This window comes from Meles meles, chromosome 4, assembly GCF_922984935.1.
Source record: "Meles meles chromosome 4, mMelMel3.1 paternal haplotype, whole genome shotgun sequence".
Classification (NCBI taxonomy): Eukaryota; Metazoa; Chordata; class Mammalia; order Carnivora; family Mustelidae; genus Meles; species Meles meles.
The window spans coordinates 31,710,963-31,735,810 of NC_060069.1; the positions used below are offsets into that span (position 1 = coordinate 31,710,963).

The 24,848-nt window shown below is 37.6% G+C and overlaps 1 protein-coding gene across 3 annotated transcripts in view; it reads right to left on the minus strand.

Annotated features, from left to right (window-relative positions):
* Positions 1-24,848, minus strand: part of OXSR1 (oxidative stress responsive kinase 1) — a 101,960-nt gene that overhangs the window by 65,337 nt on the left and 11,775 nt on the right. For 2 of the 3 annotated variants that reach the window (XM_046002262.1, XM_046002261.1), the window contains exons 2-3: positions 14,380-14,492; positions 5,348-5,456 (exon numbers count right to left, since the gene is read on the minus strand). In XM_046002262.1, coding sequence (XP_045858218.1) covers positions 5,348-5,456; positions 14,380-14,492 — 222 coding nt within the window. The remainder of the gene's footprint in view (positions 1-5,347; positions 5,457-14,379; positions 14,493-24,848) is intronic. The other variant, XM_046002263.1, reaches the window with a different exon arrangement.

The window sequence follows — 24,848 nt, forward strand, 5'->3', positions numbered from 1 at the left end:
TGACAAATACTGGTCCCAGAAGGTGTTCATTTTTTCCCATATGATTTCTTTAGCATCTTGCAGCATCTAACACGATGATGGTGCTTACAATCCTCCTTCCTCTAATATCAAAATTATCATCTTCGTATCAAAATTATGATCTTCGTATCAACTAAGAAATGTGAAGGTAAAATATGTTAAGCAAAGGAAGACTGTAGATTACCACTGTATGATTCAATTAACAGAAAAGTAGGAATAATGAGGGAAGGCGATAACAGCGCACACAATCTTATGTCCTTGGGCACAATCTGGAAAAAACACTCCACAGGGATAATGGGTTCTCGAACTTTAACACATGAAGGGATTAGTTGGTAAACTGGTTAAGAATGCAAATTTCCAGATCTTGCAGACTGTCATTCAAGAGATCTAAGGTGGGCCCAAAAGATGTATTTTAACAAACTTGACTACTGTTGAACAGTGTCCACTGAAATCTAAGCATCTCTCAGAGTAAAAGCAGAATAGAAAATAAGAGGGAATGGGTACAAATCAGGTAACAAAGCAAAAAGTTAAAATGCAGACACCTATTCCAAAAAATCCATCTCATGTCTGCTTTCCTAGCCCATGGCATAGAACATTTAAAAAGCAACGCAAAACTTTTAACTGCCCAGAAAATCATTATTAAATATTAAAATAATATTGAAAAAGTGGCAAAACAGCTGCTGGTTTAGACCCTTAAGTGTCATAATTACAGCTCAAATTACTCAGTCAACATGTTCGTTTCCTCAGTTTACTTTTATGAAAAAACACTCTCTGAATCCAAAATTAGCTCATTTTGGTTACTAGAATTTCTGCCAAGAAGCTTTAACCAGTATTTAGCCACTGGGCTTTGTTCTTGTCTTCCTGAGCCATGGAAGGTTTCAAAGGTGACAAAATTTGCTTGGGCTCAGTATTCCATTTCCAACAGACATGCCCCTCCACTGTTGCTTGAACAACCAAAGTTGGTGACTATTATTAATACCAGGTATGTTACCTGGGTCCTGCTTAGACTACACAAGTGCCCATGGAAGACGACAAAGTTGAGAGCATCCCTGAAGAACAAAATTAATTCACTAAGATAGTGATTTTAAATTAGCTTTCTTCAGTATCACAATTCATACCTCTAAATCCTACAGATAATTCTCTCTCTTCTCCTTTCAGCAGCTTTCTTAATTACTTTGATTTCTGAAACTCTTGCAGTTTTGTGCTAATAAATTGCAGAAATATTTACTTAGATCAGAACTGCTTCTAATTTCTGAAGATTAACTTCTTACGCTAATTCCAATATTCAATATCAGAGTTTAATTCACAGAGGAGTATCACAGTTACAAGGAAGCAATAAGAAGACTATAATAGGGGCACCTGGGTAGCTCTGTGGATTAAGCCTCTGCCTTGGCTTGGGTCCTGACCTCACGGTCCTGGGATCGAGCCCCGAGTTGGGCTCTCTGCTCAGTGGAGGGCCTGCTTCCTGCACCTCTCTGCCTGCCTCTTTGCCTATCTGTGATCTCTCTCTCTGTGTCAAATAAATAATGGTTTTTTTAAAAAAGGACTATAATATTGACACACTGAATCTAAACTTACTTTAACCATGATGTCCACCTGCTTGATAGGTGTAAGAGTGATAGCTGCAATTCAGTTTATGATTTTATTAGCTTATTAAATTTTTTAGTGCAATGTTGCTAAATGAAAAGTATGCTTTTGTTTTAAATATTTTGGCTAAAAAAGTTGATGTGAAAGAAGGTCGCCTAAACATACTTCTGTCAACTCTGGTTATTTATATCATTTAATTACTCAAAGGGAGCCTCTGCTTATCAACGGTCTTCTCCTCTCACTCCTTTGGTTCCAGGTGTATGTCCCCAACAGTTCACACCATACTCCTCCATCCTGTCTCCAGAACCTTCTCTGCACAGAGTTCCCTCTATGTGGATCACTTCCCCCATCTTTCCCTTGATACCACCTCCACCTCCCACTTCACCTGGCTAATTATGACCTATTCTCTAGGTCTCAGCTGAACATCACCTCCTGAGGGAAGTCCTCATTAACCCCTCCGCATCCATTCTCCTTCAGTTAGGTTACGTTCTCCTGGTACCTGTTCCGATGGCACCTGAAACTTCTTCCTGGTCCTCTACATACTTAATTATTTAACTGTAACTTTTCCTTACTAGCTATGAGGTCCGTAAGAGCAAGGAACTAAGGGTATGATTCACCAATATATTGGTGATCAATAAGTATTTGATGAATGGAATGTTAATTGAGCTCTAAATCTTGGCAGTTTCTCTGTATTTTAAAAGCATTTTAAAGTTCTGCTTAGTTGTAGCTTTTGTTTTCTAAAAAAGTGTTTAATGTATCCCTTCAATTTAAATGTTTACTCACTTTATAACTAGAAAAACAAGACTTCATTTTTCTAAGATGTCAATTCTTTAATATCTTAAAAGGTTTAAATATAAGATTATGTTGACTCATAGAAATTGAAGTAATTAAAAAGAGAGTTAATGGCTGAACATGTTTGAAAATTATCCTCCAGGAAATCTGCTGCGTCCCAGGGCTGGAAAAATTGGGCACTGTCCCAGGAAATCTAAGACCAGGAAAGGCAGAGAGGTACATTTAAAAGACATCCCACCCAGCTACATGTCCTGCCCCTTCTAAGATCAGGATATATACTCCCTGAGAGAAAAACAGGGATTCTTTAAAATATATATATTCATTCTGCTTAGGAATAGCAGAAAGGATGGGTTTGCATAGGAATAAAGCAAGACAATGTATTCCTATTCATCAAAGGACTTTTTAGCAAAACAGTAAAAACTTTGCATTATACATTTTTTGTAAATTACAAATAAAGCAAATTATGCTATAGGTGATCAATAATGAAAGATACAGTATTACCTAATATTCCCATATCTGTCCATACTGAAAGAACCATGCTTGACCACCATCTTGAAAGGTGGTTGGTGTTAGCAAGGATTCCAACCATCATATGAACAGGGCCTTTAACAAAGCCATCCAGTTTCTCCAGTGTGTCACTAATGGGATTGAAACAAAAAGGTGATTCTGGCTACACTGAAAAGCATCAAATAACAAGGGATTATTATTAATGGCTAAATTTCCTGTGCATCTACATGTCAGCACAATGAAAGATGGGGGACATATGTCACCTCATTTACTACACCCCAACACCCTAAAATACAGAAAGGTATCCCCATTTGACAGAAAAGTTAACAGGTTCAAAGAGTTTAAATTAAAAAGTTTGCCCAATGACATAAACCTGCTAAGTAGGAAAAGTGGAATTTAATTCTAGAGCCTGAGCTCTTTTACTGCCTCTCTGGGGAGGTAAGGTGTTCAATGAAATACAGCATTATCAATTCTAAAATGGAAAATCATGCTCCCATACAAAATACATATGCAAACAAAAATCAAGAAGCATAGTGATGGAAAGGTTGGTGGCTCCATCACTCACTGGTCCTCCCAATCTTGCTTCATGATCCAAATCCATGCCTTGGCAAAATGTCTAATTTACCATATGACTTGGGCCTTCAGGTAACCATAACAAAATGGTTATGGTTATACATGACAATGGTCCGCTGTTGGCAATCAGCAATACTTACACTTTATTCTAAAGGCTTGAGCAGAAATAATTGTATACATACTGCAGGATAAAGCACCATAATTAACTATGTTAATATTGGGGATCAAAATTTTCTGTGTAAGAGAAAAGAGATTCAACTATAATCTTAAGAAGTTTTAAGTCTATAATGTTAAACTTAAACTGGAAACACTAATTCCAAATCATAATTTTTAATACACTATATTTCCAAGTTATTACAACTTGAAGTGATGACAACGTAGTAGCAATGAACATCCCCGACATCCCAGACATCCCAGTTATGCTCTCTAAATAACTTTCTTCTAACAAAGATCAGAATCCCTTAGAGTACTGGCTGATTCTGGGTCTGGGAAAAGCAATATAAATGTGACTCTGAGAAATCTTGAACCAAAAACAAAAGGATTCACGTCAAAAGGACATAAGAGTAAGCTTAAAGGGAGATCCACTGACAAAATTTCAGACAATCTGGGCACCAAAAAAATAGAGTAATAGACTGGAAGTCACCAAATATGTAAAATTCTTTGTGTCTATGTAATGATATTAAAAAGAAATGAAAGCCTTACCCAACAAGGAAAAAAAAAAAACCCTCTCATTTGCTACCACTGGAGGTGAATACTAAACCAACTTTTTATTCTGAAAATTGGTACTTAAGTAAAAAGAATCAATTATGTATCTTCCATTTTTATAGGAACTATACAATACAGATTAATCAAAGAGTCCCAGTTAATAAGCTGAAGTTCCTTTACACAGAAGAATGACAGTTTATACATGTAAAAGAAAGGATGCAATAAGTCTCCATTCTGCAAACCTTGACAGAATAAATGACTCAAATAAGGATTGTGAATGGATGCTAGAATTATTAAATGAAAGACTTAGGTGAGGGTGGGGGGAGGGCCACCTGGGTGGCTCAATTGGTTAAGCATCTGCCTTCTGTTCAGGTCATGTGGGATTGGAGCCTTGTGTCTGGCTCCCTGCTCAACAGGGAGTCTGCTTCTCCCTTTCCCTCGCCCCTCCCCTCTGCCTGTGTATTCTCTCTCTTTCAAATAAAGAAATGAAATGAAATGAAATGAAATGAAGTGAAATGAAGAAAGAGAAAGACTGACTGACTTAGGTGGGGAACTGGATACTCACAAGCGCCCAAGTATCATCTCCCAGATTACCTGCTAGCTGCAAAAGGAAAAAAAGTTAACCTTTCCATGCTGAGGCCTGGCTGTCAAAACCTTTAGCAATCAAAAGTAACACCACCATTAAAGATATAACAAGAGAGCAAATACTTTCTGATGTGATGCACTATGAATACACAGCATTACCCACAAAATACTGTCAAAAAAAATTTTAACTTAAATCTAATCAGCCTTTAGGTCCAATTTTCAATTTGCATAAAGAGGGGAATACAAATCGAGTTAAATACCAGAAAAAAATAAGCAGATAAATCCAAAATGTGGGTCACTCTACAAGACAGTTATTCTCAGACCCTTCAGACTAGAACCTTCAACAAATTTCTGTCATGGAACAGAGGAAGCTGGAGGGAATCATCACAGATTAAGAGCTTGCAACCAAATGCAGTGTGTGAAACCTGTCTCAGCTCATATACTAGCGTCTTTAGCAGATACTGTATTTTCAGTATGTCCTCAAAAGCAAATATCTATGAACACCAAACCAGGATAAAGAAGAATATTTTTAGTAACTTTCCAACCAATGGAAGTTAGCATTTCATTGTACTCTACTCACCTCCACTTAGCAGCTTCATGACTAGCCACAGTTCATCTTTTACCACAAAAGATGTGTAGTAAGACACAATATTAGGATGATGGCACTGACTCATGGCTTGAATTTCTTTCTACAAAGAAGAGAAAACATGGTAATATATCAGACGCAAGCCTAAACAACACTACAAGTTAGTGAATTCAGATGTGAAAATCCCAAGACTATATAACCACCTTTGCAAGATCTACAGGTAAACCAAAAAACTCCTCAGTTTCCCTCAGTCCATTCTGACTGATCATTCCACTCATAACCTCTTTAACTAGAAACATGCCTGCTTTATCACAGCCTTACACAGCACCACAGAGGCCTCCACTAGGACACTTTTTTTTTTAAGGTGCTCTTGAAAAACTCTCTTGGGAAATCTGGTTTTACAGCCACAGAGGATAATTACTAATAAATAGAGGGTGGTTTTGTTTTTGTTTTATCATGTCTTAAAGTGTCTATTTTCTTTTTAAATTTTATTTATTTCAGAGAGAGAGAGAGTGAGAGAGGGCGTGCACACACATGAGCAGGCAGAGGGGCAAAGGGAGAGGAAGACAAAATCTCCAGCAGACTCCACGCTGAGTGGGGAGCCAGACTCGGAGGTCAATCTCACAACCCTGAGATCATGACCTGAGCCGAAGGAGATGCTTAATGACTGAGCCACCCAGGCACCCCATTACTTTACTTTTATTACTGAAGTACTGAAGTACAGTTGATATACAATGTTGTATTAGTTTTAGGAATACAGCATAATGATTTGACAATTCTATATATTACTCACTGCTCACAAGTGTAGTCCCATCTGTCACCATACAACATTATTATTCCCCATGCTGTACTTTCATCTTTGTGACTTATTTTATACCTCTAAGTTTGTATCTCTTAACCCCCTTTATCTGTCTCACCCATCTCTGCAGCCGATGGCAGTGAGGTTCTCTACATTTAATAGTCTATTTTTCCTTTGTTCACTTGTTTTGTTTCTTAGATTCCACATGTAAAAGAAATCGCATGGTATTTGTCTTTCTGTCTTATTTCACCTAGCATAATACCCTCTAGGCCTATCCATGTTGTCATAAATGGCAAGATGCCATTCATTTTATAGCTGAGTAGTATTCCATTGTGTGTGTCTGTGTGTGTGTGTAAAATCACCTCTTTTTTAATGTATTCATCTATAGAATTGGGTTGCCTCCTTATCTTGGCTATGGCAATAAACATAGGGGTGCAAATATCTTTTCAAACTAGTGTTTTTATTTTCTTTGGGTAAATACCCATGAGCAGAATTAATTACTGGATCATATGGTAGTTCTATTTTTAATTTTTTGGGGTGCCTCCATACTATTTTCTACAGTGGTTGCACCAATTTATTTTATTTTTTTTTTAAGATTTTATTTATTTATTTGACAGAGAGAGATCACAAGTAGGCAGAGAGGCAGGCAGAGAGAGCGGAGGAAGCAGGCTCCCTGCTGAGCGGAGAACCCGATGCAGGGCTCGATCCCAGGACCCTGGGATCATGACCTGAGCCGAAGACAGAGGCTTTAACCCACTGAGCCACCCAGGCGCCCGGTTGCACCAATTTATATTCCCACCACTAGTGCAAGAAGGTTCCCTTTTCTCTACATCCTCACCAACACTTGTTATTTCTTGTCTTTTTGATTTTAGCCATTCTGACAGGTTTGAGTTGATACCTCATTGTAGTTATGACTTGCATTTCCCTGGTGATGAGTGATGTTGAGCATCTGTTCATGTGTCTGTTGGCCATCTGGCTGTCTTCCTTAGAAAAATGTCTATTCAGGTAGAAGGTGCTTTTTGGTTTATGGGTTTTGTTTTATTTTGAAAATACTGTTCCTTCCCATTTTTGTGAAATAATTAACAATTCTCACTCTAATAAGAAATATCCTGAAACGGCAAGGTCAGAAACCAAGTCCAAAGTAGAAATATGAGCTCCCTCTAAGCTTACTCTACCTCAGGTTATGAATTTAGATTAGCTTAGGTGTGATAAAGGGACTTAAAGAGCCCTGAGTGATCTGGGCCCTGCTTACCTCTCTCATCTCAATCCTACTCTCTCACTGACCCAACCCCAATATACCCCTATGATCCAGCCATAGTAAACTTAGGTGACCATGGATATTTAATGGCGTTGCTCCCTCTACCTCAAATACACCTCCCTCATTATTTTACCCTGGCTAAAAATGCTAATTCTTCCTTCTAATCTAGTCAAAATATCAATTCTACCAGCTCCCCAAGTTGAGTTAGGTATCTCTTATCTTCCAAACTCCCTGTGTATCTCTTTACATCATGGCACATATGCACTTGGCAGTACCTTGGGTACTTATTTATCTATCCCTCCCTGGTAGACTGAGAACTCCAGAAAGCAAGTACTTAAAAGTGGATCCCTAAATGCAAGCTGGTGCATACACACGTGCACGCGCGCACACACACACACACACACACACACACACACACAGGACTGTTACTCAGTCAAAAAAAGAATGATGTCTTGCCATTTCCAACAACATGGATGGATCTAGAGGGTATAACATTAAGTGAGATAAGTCAGAGGAAGACAAATATACCATACGGTTTCACTCCTATGTGGAATTTAAAATACAAAACAAACAAAATAAAAAGACAAAAGCCAGACTCTTAAATACACAAAACAAACTGGTGGTTGCCAGAGGGGAAGTGCGGGGTGGGGTGGGGGGGCTGTGTGTGAAAGAGAGATGAAGGGAATTAAGAGAACATTTATTGTGATGAGCACTAGTAATGCACAGAATTGTTGAATCATTACACTGCACACCTGAAACTAATGTAACACTGTATGTTAATTGTACTTGAATTTAAAAAAAAATCCATGAAAAAAGGTGGATGCCCTTACTGCAGAACTTATCGTATTATACTATAATTGCTTATTTTTCTGTATCCTTCACAAACCTTTAAGCTCAATGAAAGTTGAGCCTCTGTAGTCCTGGCACTTATCACTCTGCCTGGTACACAGTACACCTGCAATAAATATTTACTAAATGAATTAAATCCTATAGTGCTTTATAAAACTTTTTACTTATTCAAGTACTATACTTGTCCTATGACCATGATATTTGTATAGTAAAAATAAATTGTGTAGAAGTTGCCCAAAATTGGATTCAAAAGCAATGCTCCATGAACATTAATTTTTCTTGTCTCATCTTCTCTAACTGAATGTAAATTCCTTTATAGCAAGGTCTTTGTCATATACATTTCTGAAACCTCCGAAGTCACCAGCAGTCTTCTGAACTAAAAAAAAACTAAGTAAAACCAAAGTAAGCACCTCCCTGTTGACATAGTTACACAAGATTAAAAGAAATAAGAGAAGACGTATGAGAGGAACATATGGCAACATATATTCCCAGTGAGTCGTAAAGACAGTAAATATTATAAGAATTCATTGGAAAGAAGAGTGAAGGTAGGCAAGAAGTCCTCTCAGGGGAGGTTTAGTTCTACAGGATATGGGGAAATTACAGCACTGCAAGGCACACACAATTACAAAAAAAAAAAAAAAAGATGAATTATACAAGACATATTTTAGGTGCAATGAGTAGACCTGTCTAGGGTAAGTGGTTCATGCTTTCAAGAGATAACTACCAAGCACTTACTGTGTGCCAGGCACAGTGCTAGGTAATTGACTACAATGGTGAGCCCTCAAGAAACCCACAATTTGGTAAAGACATTAGGCAAATATTAATTTCACAACACACAGTGATAAACAGTTGGACAGGAGAAGTACCAGATACAACATGACTTCACTGGAGAGGCAAATTATTAGAAAACAGGAATGATAATCAGGGAAGGCTTCCTATAAGTTTTACTACACTGACACAGGAAAGGTAACTAGACTTTATAGGTTTGACTGTTTAATCACATGGGACCATGTCATAAAGGTCTGTATAACTGTGTTCAAGCATTTAGACTTCATCCTAACAGCAAAGGGAAGGTATCAAAGGCTTAATTATATATACTGTTTCATAAAAATTACTATGGCTGCAATATAGAAAATAAATGAGAGAAAGCAAGACTAGAGCCAAAGACACTGTTGAACGCTATTGCTATGACCTGGGTGAGGGACGATGGTGGCCTAAAAAAATGATAAATAACTAGTTACTCAGTCTGGATAATCACACTGTGATCACATTACTATTAGGAGAAGATGGGTGAACAGCATCTGGGAACTTTCTGTACTTCTTCTGCAACTCTTTTAGAAATTTAAACTACCTCAAAATAGTTTTTAAAAAATACATAGTAGGATGGTTGGGTGGCTCAGTTGGTTAAGCATCTGCCTTTAGCTCAGGTCATGATTCCAGGGTCCTGGGATGAAGCCCTGCATTGGGCTCCCTGCTTGGTGCTCCCCCTGTTTGTGCTCTTTCTGTCAAGTAAGTAAATAAAAATCTTTAAAAAATAAATAAATAAAAATAAATTAAAAATACATGGCAATATGAATGGAAAGAAAGGAAGGAGTCACGAGATATACTGAAGAGGTACGAACCACAGGACTTGGTGACCAACTGGATAGGGTAGGGGAGACAGAGGGTGACAATTCATGCACATAGAATTGGGGTCAAATGGTCCAATGTCTTAAAAGTGAAGCTAAGGATTTTCATTTTCAGCTCTACTCTGAGAGAGGGAACCACCAAGGGTCCTCTAACAGGAGACTATTAGAGAACCATCAAATTCGAACTTTTGAAAGGGCCTTAAATATTTCTTTCCTTTCTTCTATTCCTTTAAAGGTGGGGGTAGAGAGGGGTTCCCTTATCTTAACTCCCATTGGAGTTATCCTTTTCCCTTTCCTTTCAAAAGCAAAAATAAGTATGTAAGTGCTCTGTGAAAGTGCTATATTCACTCTGACTCAAGTTTCCCAGTAGCTCCCTCCCACACCTATGTGAATTCCATCCGTCTCACTGAAAGGACTTTCTTTAAAGTCCTGTTACCTGCTGCTGCCAAAGCTTTCGTGTGGATTTCTCTGTTCTCCGCCTGAAGCTTTCTCAAGCATTGCTTAATGATGACTTTTCATTCCTTCCTGAACTCACTCATCTTGATTTCTAACATTTACTCCTGGTTTTCTAATTACCCCAACACAAACAGTTTACCTCCACTTCACACCATTCAGTCAGTCCCCAAGCAATGTTAATTTACTCACAGTCCCCAAGCAATGTTAATTTACTCATTCATTCCTATTGACTGAACACAATGAAGTCCCTGCCCTCCAGGAATGTTCATTCTAAAACTAACAATTCAGGCACCCCTCTCAGGTCCCCTCCCTCCTTGAGAGCTTTGTGCTATCACTTTGCTATTGCTTAATAAACCCTGCTTTGCTGCCACTAAAAAATAAAAATAAAAAATAAATAAAACTAACAATTCTTCCATCTATAAAATGTCTAGGGAATATGTTTTTCTTACCCTTATCACTGTCACTGCCTGAATTTAGAGTCTTAATACTTCTTTGTGTGGCCCTGTGTACCTCAAACCATGGGTTGCAACCCACACAGGCCACGACACAAACTAAGTAGATAAAGTTAGAAACAAAAAAGAAATAGAAAATCAGAGTGCATTCTACAGAATATAATTAAGAATTGTTTTATGAAAATATTGTTTCAGTTACATATTAGTATTTATGAATATATACATAACTAATTCTTTTCTAATTCTAAACCTCTGCCTGGTAAGGTTTCTATCTCTGTCTGTTCAAAGTGTCCCCAGCCCTGGTGGGCCAGAACACAAAAATATCCACAGAGGCCTTCATCTTTGTAACTAGGAGCACATCTCCTCCTCTTACTTCACAGTGGTTGACACCTCTCCTTCGCATCTGTCCCGCTCAGTCCTATACAGGAGACAAGAGTGTTAACTCTTCATTGAACTGGATTGTGAGCCTCCCACTAGAATGAGAGACATTTTATGTCTCTTGTGTTCCCTTCAGCTCTCTGGCCAATGAATCTAGTACTAGCAACTACCAGAGAAGAGCAAAAGCTCAAAACACTGCCTAGTGTGCCTGTGAGTAACAGCTCTGGAAAAGGTAAGTGTAGTAAGATTTGACAGCTGATTTCCCATCACACTTAGCAAAGGTTGTCAGGTAAGAAAACATTTTGACAAGAGAAAGGAACAATATACTACCTCTTCACCAGTAACTGTCACACAGGATACACACCTAGAACCTAGTTCGCATCAGCACCCTTTCTACATTATAGCAGAGACCATTTTGAAAACAAACTTACAATCACCACAACACAAGTTTGGTAGGCTGATCTAAAACTAAAGGGCTTCTTATCTCTTAGAAACTGAGCGCTTCTCACTCAGATCTCAGGTCCCTGACACTACAAACACCACAAATAAACCAGCCTTCTTTATATTCCCAATGTTTCTCCAGACTTCAGTGGGATCTCACTTGTTTGCCCTCCAAAAAGGCCAATTGTTATAAATTTGCTTCTACTAAGGGGCGGCGTCTGGGTGGCTCAGTCGCTTAAGTGTCTGCATTCAGGTCATGATCCCAGGGTCCTTGGATCAAGCCTTGCATGGGACACGATACTCAGCACAGTCTGCTTTTACCTCTCCTTCAGCCCCTCCCCACCACTCACGCTCCCTCTCTCTCTCAAATAAATTTTTAAAATGTTTTACTAAAAGTCACATCCCCCCCTTACTTATTTGCAATATAAAGCTTACTGGACTATGCAGACAAAATGATGAAGGTCTAATTTTTTTTTCTTTTATTATGCTATACCAAATTTGCACTCCTCTACAAGTACGGCCTAGTGTAATAACACAAATATTATTTTCAAGATGTCAAATATCTGACAGATGCTCTTTTGCCTTTTGAACCAAGATTATAATTAGAAAACAACAGACTTTACTCAGAAAGACCGAATTTTTAATCCAGACTATCACTTATTATATGATTTACTTCCTTCATCTAAAATGGAGCTACCACCTGTCTCATGGAGGCATTTATGAGGGTAAAGTACACTTAAGGGCCTATCACTAAAAAGATGTTTGTTGTTATTATCATGTGAGCACAGTCAAGTTATTTAAACTTTGAACTTCCATTTCCTTAGTCATGAGGTAATAAATAACACTTTCATTCACCTTTATGCTATCCTTATGGGTTATGTAAAATAATTGGCAAATGATACAAATTCGTACTGGGCTTCTCAAATTCCAGTCTTAATATATATATATAGGCTAAAAATTCTGATTTCCCTCAAAATAATTAGTTTACAATTTACAGCCTTCTTTTATGATGACTGCAGTTCAAATATCCAAATGGTGCTCCAAGGGATTGTAGGCATCTCTAAATGTAAGATCTCTACCTACGATTTTCCATCGGCATGTCCTTTTAAGTGTATATTCTCACAAAAGTGGCTTAAGATCACTATAGCAAATTTTTTCTTTAGCTTCCACTCACACATTACCAACTCCTGAAGACATGCTTTTTTTTGGTTTGCTTTTTGTTTGTTTTTAAAGATTTTATTTATTTATTTGACAGAAAGAGATCACAAGTAGGCAGAGAGGCAGGCAGAGAGAGAGAGGAGGAAACAGGCTTCCCACTGAGCAGAGCGCCCGACACAGGGCTCAATCCCAGGACCCTGGGACCATGACCAGAGGCGAAGGCAGAGGCTTCAACCCACTGAGTCACCCAGGCGCCCCAACATGCTTTTGTTTAATCTCCTAAAAATTCAATGCATAATTCTATTATCTCTTTTCCTTTTATTCCAATATTCCCTAATACTCAGTACAGGCTCCACCAGAAATTAAATCCAACCTGGGAACACAATGACTTCTGGAATGTCAGAACATCTCAGTGCTAATTCCTGCCTCTCTGTCACTAGCTGTATGTGACTGTGGAGAAATACTTAATAAAAGAAATACTTAATAAAATAACATTAGTTCTATTTGTATGGCAGTTTATACTTTTCAAGTACTAGATCATTTCATCCTCAAGAAAAACCTCATGAAGGGGGCACCTGGGTGGCCCACTCCGTTAAGCATCCAACTCTTAATTTTGGCTCAGGTGATGATCTCAGGGTTGTGAGATCCAGCCCTGCATCAGGCTCCACACTCAGTGTGAAGTCTGCTTGAGATTCTCTCTTCCTCCGCCCCTTCCCCACTCTCTAAGTAAATTAATTAATTAATTAATTAAATCTTTAAAAAAGGAAAGAAAAACCTTATGAGGTACACGAAGCAGATATTATTATTTCCATTTTAAGCCAAAGAAATGGAGGATTTACAAAGTTAAATGATTTGAAAATCTACTTCATATCCTTTACTGAGCACTTACTACATACTTCAAACAATTCTGGGTTCCATGGCTCATAAAGAAGTACAAAAATCCCTGTGTGTCTAGCTTTTAATGCCTCAGAGCATCTCTTGCAGCTATTAATCCCTGAGACTCCCTTTCTTCTCTTTTTCCATAGCCTTTGGAGAAGGCAACACCACCTTCTACTTTCCATCTTGCATCAATGGTCATAATGCAGATTGGTACCATGTTCCTAGGAGGCCAAAGCATTTTAAAGCATATTCCATCGACCAGGTATCACAATTGCATGAAACTAGTTTAAGGAAAGAGAGAAGTAAAGAAGCATTATTTAAAACAATAAAAAAGAGGAAAAAGGTAATTGTCCGATACAAGAAATAGGTTAAATAAAATGTGGTCTGCCTATGCAACAGAATACTACACATACACTGAAAGGCATTTTAATTCATATTTATAGACAGAATTTGATAAATTTTTCTATGAAAAGAACAAGTAAATGATTACATTATCATAAAAATATAAAGGTATTTTAATGTATGAAATATATTTGTATTTATATTATGAAAGACTATATAGCAAGTGTTAGCCTCAGCCTTCTATATTTTACAATAAGCATTATTTACTGAGCCAATCACAACACCTTTTTTTAAGAAAAGTAATCAAAATTTTCAAGTTATTTCCCACTCCAACATGAATACAAATAGGAGTATATTTCTCAATAAAAAATATGAGATGTGCATACCAGGAGTTCATCCATGCTAGTTTGACATTTCTCAAGGTTTATCCGTTTGATTGCCACCTTCTCCTTCTTAGGGGCACAATATGCTGCTTGGACCACAGCCGTTGCTCCACTCCCTAAAGATAAATACATAAATGAGTAAATAAATAGATGAACAGATAAGAACATGACATTTCGGGCGCCTGGGTGGCTCAGTGGGTTAAAGCCTCTGCCTTCGGCTCAGGTCATGATCCCAGGGTCCTGGGATCGAGCCCCACATCGGGCTCTCTGCTCTGCGGGGAGCCTGCTTCCTCCTCTCTCTCTGCCTGCCTCTCTGCCTACTTGTGATTTCTCTCTGTCAAATAAATAAAATATTTAAAAAAAAAAAAAAGAAAAAGAAAAAGAACATGACATTTCTAATTCCCACACAATTTAAACAAGAAAATAATTCAGGGCGCCTGGGGGCTCAGTCAGTTAAGCATCCAACTCTTGATTTCAGCTCAGGTCCTGATCTCAGTGTTGTGAAACTTAGCCCTACGCTGGGCTCCCCTTAAGACCTTCTCTCGCCCTCTCCCCCTCACCCTCAGCTCGTGCACATGCTCTCTCCCTCTAAAAAGAAAAATAAATAATAAAATAAACAAGAGAATAATTCCTACCTTGTTCCTACGCTCAACAACAGATAACACCCTAAAAAGTAAGGCGTCGGTCAATAAAAGCCAAAGCCTTGACCATTTCATAGAATTCCTAATAAACACCAGCAGGGAGGAAGAATCAAAATGGCTACAGTTCCAATTCTAGAGTATGATGGCACAGGCTCGCACTTCCCTGTTCCTCTCCTCTAAATACAACTGAATACCCTAGAAATAATTTAACAGACAATCATACAATGACCCTAACAGGTGGAAAGAAAGTGTATGAGTTAAGGGCCTTCGGATGTGAGGAAAAGCACCACTGTGAGTTCACTGGGTTTTCCTCTTACCTCCCACATATCCATGAACAGCCTGAAACCCAGAACCCCAACACAGATAGACAAAAGAGAAAGTCCTGCTTTCTGGACAAAGGGCTGTAAAAGTATTAGCAGAGACCTAGCTTAGCAGAGACCTAGAGGGGAGACAGACCCTCCCCAGGACTCCCCAAACCCTAGCCAGGACAGCAGGGGACCCCAATTCACTACAACACTGGCATCAGCAGGGTCTCCACCCCATCCCCAGACAGCAGTGGGCCAGATCTGCCGCACTTGAGGCAATGTCCAGCCAATCTGCCCTTTAGCAGTAGCAGAGATGGGGACCCAAACCACCAGTCAGCCCAGGCAACACCTGTAGAGATCAAGCAGGAGCTCCTGCGATGCCAGAAAAATAAAGAGAATAGCACTGCAAGAGCTCCGAAAACTAAATTATCACAGGAAATACACAGCTCCCAAAAGCAGGCCAGAACCTACACACTAACCCTAAATAGTTATTGCCTACTAAAATAGAAGATTTTAGCAGAATAAAGACTCTCCTCACATTAATATCTTAGATGTCCAGGATAAAATTTTTTAAAAATCACACACCAAGAAAAACACACATGAATAAGAAACACAATCATACTGATGTCAACACCAAAATCAACCACAATCTGGAATTACCTGACAAGAATCTTAAAGCTATCTTCATAAAAATACTTCAATAAACAATTAAGAATTCTCTTAAATAAAAAAATAGAATATTTCAGCAAAGAAATAGAAGTTTAAAAAAAAAAAAAACTACCAAATGGAAATTATGTATACAACTGAAATATGCAACTTCCAAAATAAAAATAGTGATATATATAGGTTCAACAGTGGAGATGAAGGAGGATAAACTCAGTCCTGAGGACAAGATCAACAGTTTACTTATCTATGGTTTCACTCACTTATATGTGAAACATAAGGAATAGCATGGAAGACATTAGAAGAAGGAAGGGGAAAATGAAGGAGGGAAAATCAGAGGGGGAGACAAACCATGAGAGACTGTGGACTCTGGGAAGCAAACTGAGGATTTTAGAGGGGAGGTGGGTGAGCCTGTGATGGGTATTGAAGTGGGCACGTATTGCAATAAGTACTGGATATTATACACAAATAATGAATCATGGAACACTACATCAAAAACTGATGAAGTACCGTATGGTGACTAACATCACATAATAAATAAATTAAGTAAATAAATTAAAGCTGTCAGTGAATTCCAACTTGCTCCTTTGTTTCTCCAACCAGCTAGAATTATCTCTTCCTATACTTAAAAAAGTGTATATTGTTAAACATTATCTTGATATAAAATTTGACACCCCTCGAAAATAAAATAAAATAAAAAACAAACAAGAAAGAGAAAATGGACTGGAAAAAAGAACAGAGCCTCAGGGAGCAGTGGATAATATAAAAAATCTAAAGTCCATGCAGTAGGTAAAATAATGGCCTCCCACAAAGTATCCACGTCCTAATCCTTGAAACTTGTTAACATTACCTTATACTGCAAAAAGACTCTGCACACGTTATTAAGTCAAATTAAGGATGAGAAGATTACCCTGAATAATCTGGGTGGGCCCAAGATAATTATAAGGGTCTTTCTTTTATAAGAGAAAGGCAGGAAAGTCAGAGAAGAAGATGAGATAATGGAAGTAGAGGTCAGAGTGATGGGACCAAGAACCAAAGATTGAGTACTGATATACACAACAACATGGATAAACATGAAAACATCATGCTGTGTGGAATAAACCAATCACAAACTGTATGGCTCCATTTATATGAAATGTCCCATCAGGCAAATCCATTCAGAAACTCTATTACTAGTTGCCAGGGGCTAGGAAAGAAGATAATGGGAAGTTACTGCTTAATGGGAAAGGGATGTCTTTCTGGGGTGATGAAAATACTCTGGAATTGGCGGTTGCAAAATACCATGAATATACTAAAAAACCACTAAAATGTACACTTTTAAAATGGTAGGTTTTATGTTATACAAGTTCTACTTCAATTTCTTAAAAAAGGTAAGAAAATACTACAAACAACTTTAAAGTTTAGCTCAGGGCGCCTGGCTGGCTTAGGTGGAGAGCATAAAACTCTTGAAACCAGGGTTTTAAGTCTGAGCCCGACACTGGGTGTAGATTACTTTAAAATAAAATCTTAAAAAACAAACAAACAACAACAACAACAAAAACTTTAGCTCATAATTCCACAATTTAGAAAAAAATGGGCCAGTTCTCTGAAAACAACTTATCGAAACTCACTCAAGATAAAATAGGTAACCTGAATAATAATAACACTATTAAAGAAATCAAATTTATAATTTAAAAGTTCTTGAAAACCCTCCAGGCCCAGATGGTTTCTCTGGAGAATTTTACCAAACACTGAGAGAAGAATTAACTGCCATTTTACACGTTGTCCAGGAATGGAAGAAGCGGGAACACATCCCAACTCATTTTATGAAACCAATTATTACCAATACCAAAACCAGACAAAGATATCACAAGAATTAAGAAAACTTCAGACCAGTATATCTCATGAATTTAGCTGCAAAATCCTTACGAAAATATTAGCAAATTGAATCCAAAATAGTTAGCACACCACAACCAAGTAACATGTATTCCAAGTATGTAAGGTTGGTATAATTAAAAAAAAAAAAAAAAAAAAATCAATGCAATACATATCAATAAGCTAAAGAAAAAATATGGTATGATCATATCAACTGACATAGAAAATATTTTTTAAAAAATTCGACACCATTTATAATAAAAAGGTCTCAGCAAACTAGGAAATGAGGGGCTCTTCAACTTCATGAAGAATACCTACAGGAAAAGTTATAGCAAACAACATACTTAAAGGTGAATGACTGAATACCTTCCTTCTAAGACTGAGAAAAAGGTAAGGATGTCCATTCTCATCACTCATAAGTAACACAGTAATAGAAATCCTAGCCTTCATTATAAGGCAAGAAAAAGAAATAAGAGGCATCTGCATTGGAAAAGAAGAAATAAAACTGTCTTTATTTTAGATGGCGTGGTTGTTTATAATGAAAATCCCAAGGAATGCACAAGAAAAGTTCCCAGAACTTATAAGACAATTTTGCAAGGTTGCAAGATACAAGATCAACATGAAAATCAACTTCACTTCTACATGCAAACACAAATAAGTGGAAACCAAAGTTTTAAAACGCAGCATCATTTACAACTGCTCCCTCAAAAGGAAATAAGTATAAATCCAACAAAATATGAAGAGGATATGTATGCTAAAAAATGTAAAATACTGATGAAAGAAAGCAAAGAAGATCTAAAAACTGGGAGAAACTTACCATGTTCATGGATTAGAAAACTCGACACACTAAAGATGTCAATACTCCCCAAAATGACTATATATAGGTTTAATGAATTCCTATCAAAACACCAGCAAGGTATTTTGTGTACAGACAAGCTCATTCTAAAGCTCATATGAAAAGGGAAGGCCCTAGAATAGCCAACACAATTATGAAGAAGAAGAAAGCTGAAGGACTCATAATATCTAATTTCAAGACTTATTATAGGTTCAAACTTCCAGGTATAAAATAAGTAAGTCATGGGGATATAAAGTCATATATATAGGGAATATAGTCAATGAAATTGTAATAATTTTACATGGTAACAGATAACTGGACTCACCGTTGCTTCAAAAGAATCAAATATCAAATCACTATGATGTACACCTGAAACTAAGAGGATACTCCATGACAATTATACCTCAATAAAAAAACACATATTGGGTTCTCAAAGAATAAATGCTGATTGATGAATTTTTTTAAAAAGACTTATGATATAGCATAAACAAGACAATGCAGTATTGGCAGAACAGAACCATCCATACAGAGAAATACTATCAGCAAAGAAAAATGAACAAACTATTAATATGCACAATTACTTGGAAGAACCTCAAGGGCATTATGCAGAGTAAAAAAAGCCAATCTCAAAAAGTTACACTTTTTCAGGACTCCATTTGTATATGACATTCTTGAAATAACAAAAAAGATGGAGAACAGATAAGTGGTTGTCAGGGGATAGGGATATGCAGAGAGGGGTTAAGTATGGCTATCAAGTGGTAGCCTGAGGGAATTCTGTGATGGGATAAAGTTTAGTATCTTGAGTTTACTGGCAGTTCCACAAAAGCACATGTGTAATAAGACTGCATAGAACTATACAGACCACACATATACAAATAGGTACAGTATACATGTAACTACTAAAATTTTAGTTAAGTTCTGTGTTTTGGGGGGGGAGCCTAGGCCTCAACCCATTCTGGCCATTAATAACATAATCTTCAAACACCATTTGCATAAGGTCACTCATCAGATCAGTCAACCATAGCAGCCACCTGACACTATACCACTGGGTAACTGAACAAGTTAACTTGCTTTCCACATTCCAGATGCAATTTATTTATCCCCATCTCCATGCCTCTGTAGAAGCCATTCACTCTGCTTGTATTAATCCATACTGGCCCTCCTTTAAAAGCCCAACTGCTAACTCACCTAACTTCAGGAAGATCCATGGAAAACACACTTGGATTCAAACTTCAGCCCCACTGCCGTGAACAGCGTTAAGTCTTCATTTCCTGCCTGTGTGCCGGGGGGGCACATAAATGGTCAATAAATGTCACTATTGTTCATTTCTTCACCCTTTATCTTTTTGTTAGATGTTTAAACTGTTAAAAGACATTGCTGTGTCTCAAATATTTGGCATAAGGCAGGTTTATAATGCTTTTAAGGTACTTAAATCTTAACCAAAACGAGGAAAAATTACCCTCACCAACTCCCCATCTATACCCATTCCATTAAAATTGGTTTCTCACTATCTTAATCATTGGTATGACCACAGACTAAACATTCTCTGGTACAAATACTCAGTCTTGAAAAAAACTGAATTGTAAACACTAAAAAAGGAAAAATGAGCAAACATTATATTTTTTCCCCTTTCCCTCCTTTCTCTCATCCTCTTCCTACATTTTGATAAAATGTAGGCAAAGGGAACACAGGGAAAGAGAAAGTGCTCTATGTACTGCACAGTATATTAAGAAAAATAACTGAGCACAATGCTTCATGTAAAATGCAACATGCGTTCAATTTTGGGGGGAAATACTACTTAAACATTCTCAGGGGGAGCATTCAGTTTAGAGAATGAGGTATTAACTTTAATAATCATATGACACCCTGTAAAAGAGCTTATTAGGGGCACCTGGGTGGCTCAGTGGGTTGAGCCTCTGTCTTCGGCTCAGGTCATGATCTCAGGGTCCTGGGATTGAGCCCGGTGCCATCAGGCTCTCTGCTCAGTGGGGAGCCTGCTTTCCCACATCTCTCTCTGCCTGCCTCTTTGCCTACCTGTGATCTCTGTCTGTCAAATAAATAAATAAATATCTTAAAAAAAAAAAAGCTAATTAGGTCATCTAAGATAAGTACATGGCAATTTAAAACCTAGGGCTTTAAAACTTAAATATCTAAGTGGAAAAAATCGAAGAGCAAAACACTCTACAAAAGGATATATGTGTGTTAAAGTTTTCTGAAAAAATCCACAGGAACAATTAAGAGTAGTTAACAGAGACAGAGTGAGAAGAAGAGCTTATCATCAGCAGAAGACAAACAAACAAAAATACATAGTATTCTGTCCTTTAATGTCCATTTCCCCCAATTTACAAGTCATACTATTATGTACATTACCAGAAGAAATAATGTCCAGGGCGCCTGGGTGGCTCAGTGGGTTAAGCCGCTGCCTTCGGCTCAGGTCATGATCTCAGGTCCTGGGATCGAGTCCCGCATGGGGCTCTCTGCTCGGCAGGGAGCCTGCTTCCCTCTCTCTCTCTCTGCCTGCCTCTCTATCTACCTGTGATCTCTCTCTGTCAAATAAATAAATAAAATCTTTAAAAAAAAAAAAAAAAAAAAAAAAAAAAAAAAAAGAAATAATGTCCATTTCTATCATCTGTAGAGACCACTTTCCGGCAAACAGGCTTGAGCAATGGAATGTAGAAAGGGCCCACAGTGACCCACAAGCCCCTGGGTGACCCACATCAAAATATCCATAGGCTCTAACTAACCATGGTCTACTTACATCCATCTCTCTGTCTCCCTCTCACTGTGTCTTTGTATGTGTGTATATCTCTCCCCCTCCCTCCTTGCCCCTCTCCCCTGTCCCTCTCTCTATCTTGCTTCTCCTTTGTGGTATATTCAATAAACTTCTGTCTCCTTTCTCCTTTATTCTGTCTTGGGTGAATCCTTTCACTGTCTGCCCTGCTGGCTTCTACCTGGTTGTCATACCACATTTGGGGGCCCCATCAGATTTAGACCAAGAGATACCACATCATCTTAAAATGAGGGGCGCCTGGGTGGCTCAGTGGGTTAAACCTCTGCCTTCGGCTCGGGTCATGATCTCAGGGTCCTGGGATCGAGCCCCGCATCGGGCTCTCTGCTTGGCAGGGAGCCTGCTTCCCCCTCTCTCTCTCTGCCAGCCTCTCTGCCTACTTGTGATTTCTCTCTGTCAAATAAATAAATAAAATCTTTAAAAAAAAAATGAAATATTCAAATCCTCCAGAAGATACTTGGATTTCTAGGAAATTTCAGAAATTTCTTTCTAGGAAAGAAAAAAAGTTTGGTAATGATTTTGAAATCATTTTCAAGTTACAAATCAACTTACATGAACACCAGAATATGGGAATGAAAAAAGACTAAGAACTGAGAGTTTCCTTTGTTTATATGGTCTAATAGTAGTGAAATATCCAAAAAAGTCAGTCTCAAACATCACAGGCATTTATATTTACCCTCTGTAATTATCATTTATTTCAGTGTTAAGTTATTTCATTAATTACTACTTACTGTTCTTATATATTCCCTCAGATATTTCAGAATAAAAATTAACACACAAGCTACAATAACTAACACTTTATAATACGAAGTTTTCAATTTTAAAACTCTCTTCACAAAACCACACCAAGATAACACTTCATGGCTGTAATCAAAAAGACAATAATAAGTGTTGGTAAGGATGTGGAGAAACTGGAACACTCCTATACTGCTGGTAGGACTGTACAGTAACGTACTAACTTCAGAAGAGAATCTGGCAGGTTCTCAAAATGTTAAGCACAGATTACCACACAATCCAGCACTTCAACTCCTATGTATATACTCAAGAAACAAAAAATAAATACTTTCACACAGCTGTTTACTACAGTATTACTCATAAAAGCCAAAAAGTGGAAGCAACCCAAATTTCCAACTGAGGAACAGAGTAAGACAATGTGGTATATCCATACAATGATACTATTCGGCAATAAAAAGAATTGAGTACTGATACATGCTACAACATGGATGACCCATGAAAACACGTTAAGTAAATATGCCAGACACAAAAGGCAAAAGAAAAAAAATTAAAATTCCTTACAACTTACAGCCCTACTTGAGACCAGCAGACGGACCTTCCTTGAGGATCTTATTCGCTGCCTCAATGTTAATATTTTGCTAAGGCAAAAGGCAACCTTAGCTTGACATTAGCCAGACCTCTAGGATCCTGTAAAAATCCTTTAGAAACTACCTTTATCTCTACCCCAAGATATACGTTAGCAATCATCTTTCAAGCATATGGCCCACTGATACACATCTGAAGAGTCTTATGACTAAAGTTTCACTGGACAGTAGTAAATGACCTTTTCCTAACAAAAGCTAGCCCCTCAAGGTCTTGGAAACCTTGGTTCCAAATTCTTTAGAGACTTATGCTATCCCTAACTCCCTTCCAACTTGAAACTATATAATCAGTCACTCCTCACAATTCCAGTGCAGCTCTTTCTGCCCAGACGTGCTGTCCCCATGCTTTAATAAAACCACACTTTTTTGGCAATGAAGACGTCTCAAGAATTCTTTCTTGACCGTTTGCTCCCAGACCCCAACATTTCATGTTAGTATGATTCTATTTATTAGAATATCCAGAATAGGCAAATCCATACCTGCAGAAAATAGATTAGAGGTTGCCAGAAACTAGAGGAAGGGGGAAATAGGGAGTACAGCTAATGGATATGGAGTTTCAAGAGCTATGAAAATGTTCTGGAATTAGACAGTGGTGATGGTTGCATAACTCTATGACTATACTGAACTTCACACTTCAAAAGGGCAAATTTCATAGTATGTACACTGTATCTCAATAAAGCTGTTACTAAAAAATCTCTTTAAGTATGACATCAGATTTCTAATATGAATGTGCTACAGATATTAAAATTTGAAAACATAATTCAACAGAATTTGTAATACCAAAATCCATTTTAAAGTCTCTGACCAAAGCTATACATACACAGCCATAGTCAACACTGACACAGATAAATTACAAAATTACATCTATAACTAAACTATGCACAAAGCTCATGACATGCAAAATCCAAATAAAATCCAATATTCAAGAACACATGTGTATTCAATGACATTATCCAATAATGTACTTGAATTATTTTGACAAAAGCTTAGGACTACTAACATATTCCTTGATAAGAAGGTTCCAATAGGCTTCTATTGAAATAGTTTGCAGTCTGCTTCTTCACTGAACTCCCTTTGTTTTGCACATGAGTATGGGACAGAATTAGGCAGTACAGTAGGGCCTGGTATTAACTATTCTCCTGCTCCCATCCCTTCCTTTTCAAGTTCTTTCTGCATGGAATCCCTTTAGAAAATTTAACAACTCTTTTGCCTTCAATGAGAGGCTACCGCCTCACTCTGGGAAACCCCAGAGGAAGGACGCTAATCATGCAGGTCACGTATCTGTCAGGCTAAGATGAGAGGCATTCTCAAGTCACAGAAGACACAATGAGGCCTCTACAGGGTACCTTCAGTCCTAGATAACAGATGTCTTCTAATATGTAAATGTATTCCCTGATGCTTTTTCATTTCATTTTAATTTTTGCAAATGTGCTACCTAGTGGTATTTTTTAAAACTGGTATTAACTCTCAAACCAGTTACTCTCTACCCCTGGATAATCAAGCATTGATGATTTACTGTGTATTTATACAAAATCTGAAATACTAACTTTAAACATACTAATGTCATATGATACATAAATCAAAACTATGCTGGCATTAAAAATACAGACACAGCAATTTGGGGAGTTCACTTATTAATTCCTAGTCATTATTAAACATAGAATTAATAATGAAACACTAAACCGAGGTATTATCAATCATAATTGTCTACACACTAAAATACCTTTCTTTTACACAAAGAATCACTCATTTAATAAATCTTCCTAGAGGCAAGATGTGATTTAATAAAAGGCCAAAAGACAAAGTCATAAGCATTTCCCACATTTAATGATAAAGAGACTTGCAGGCTCTACTTCCTCCATGCTAACAATAAATCACTTTCATTGACCTTCATATTATTTTCCCCAAATACCAAAACATTATTCAGCAACTGAAAAATATTTTGAAGTTCTAACATAAAGTCTTACGGTAATATGCAGTTAAACTCAATACCACTAATTCAGAACAGCT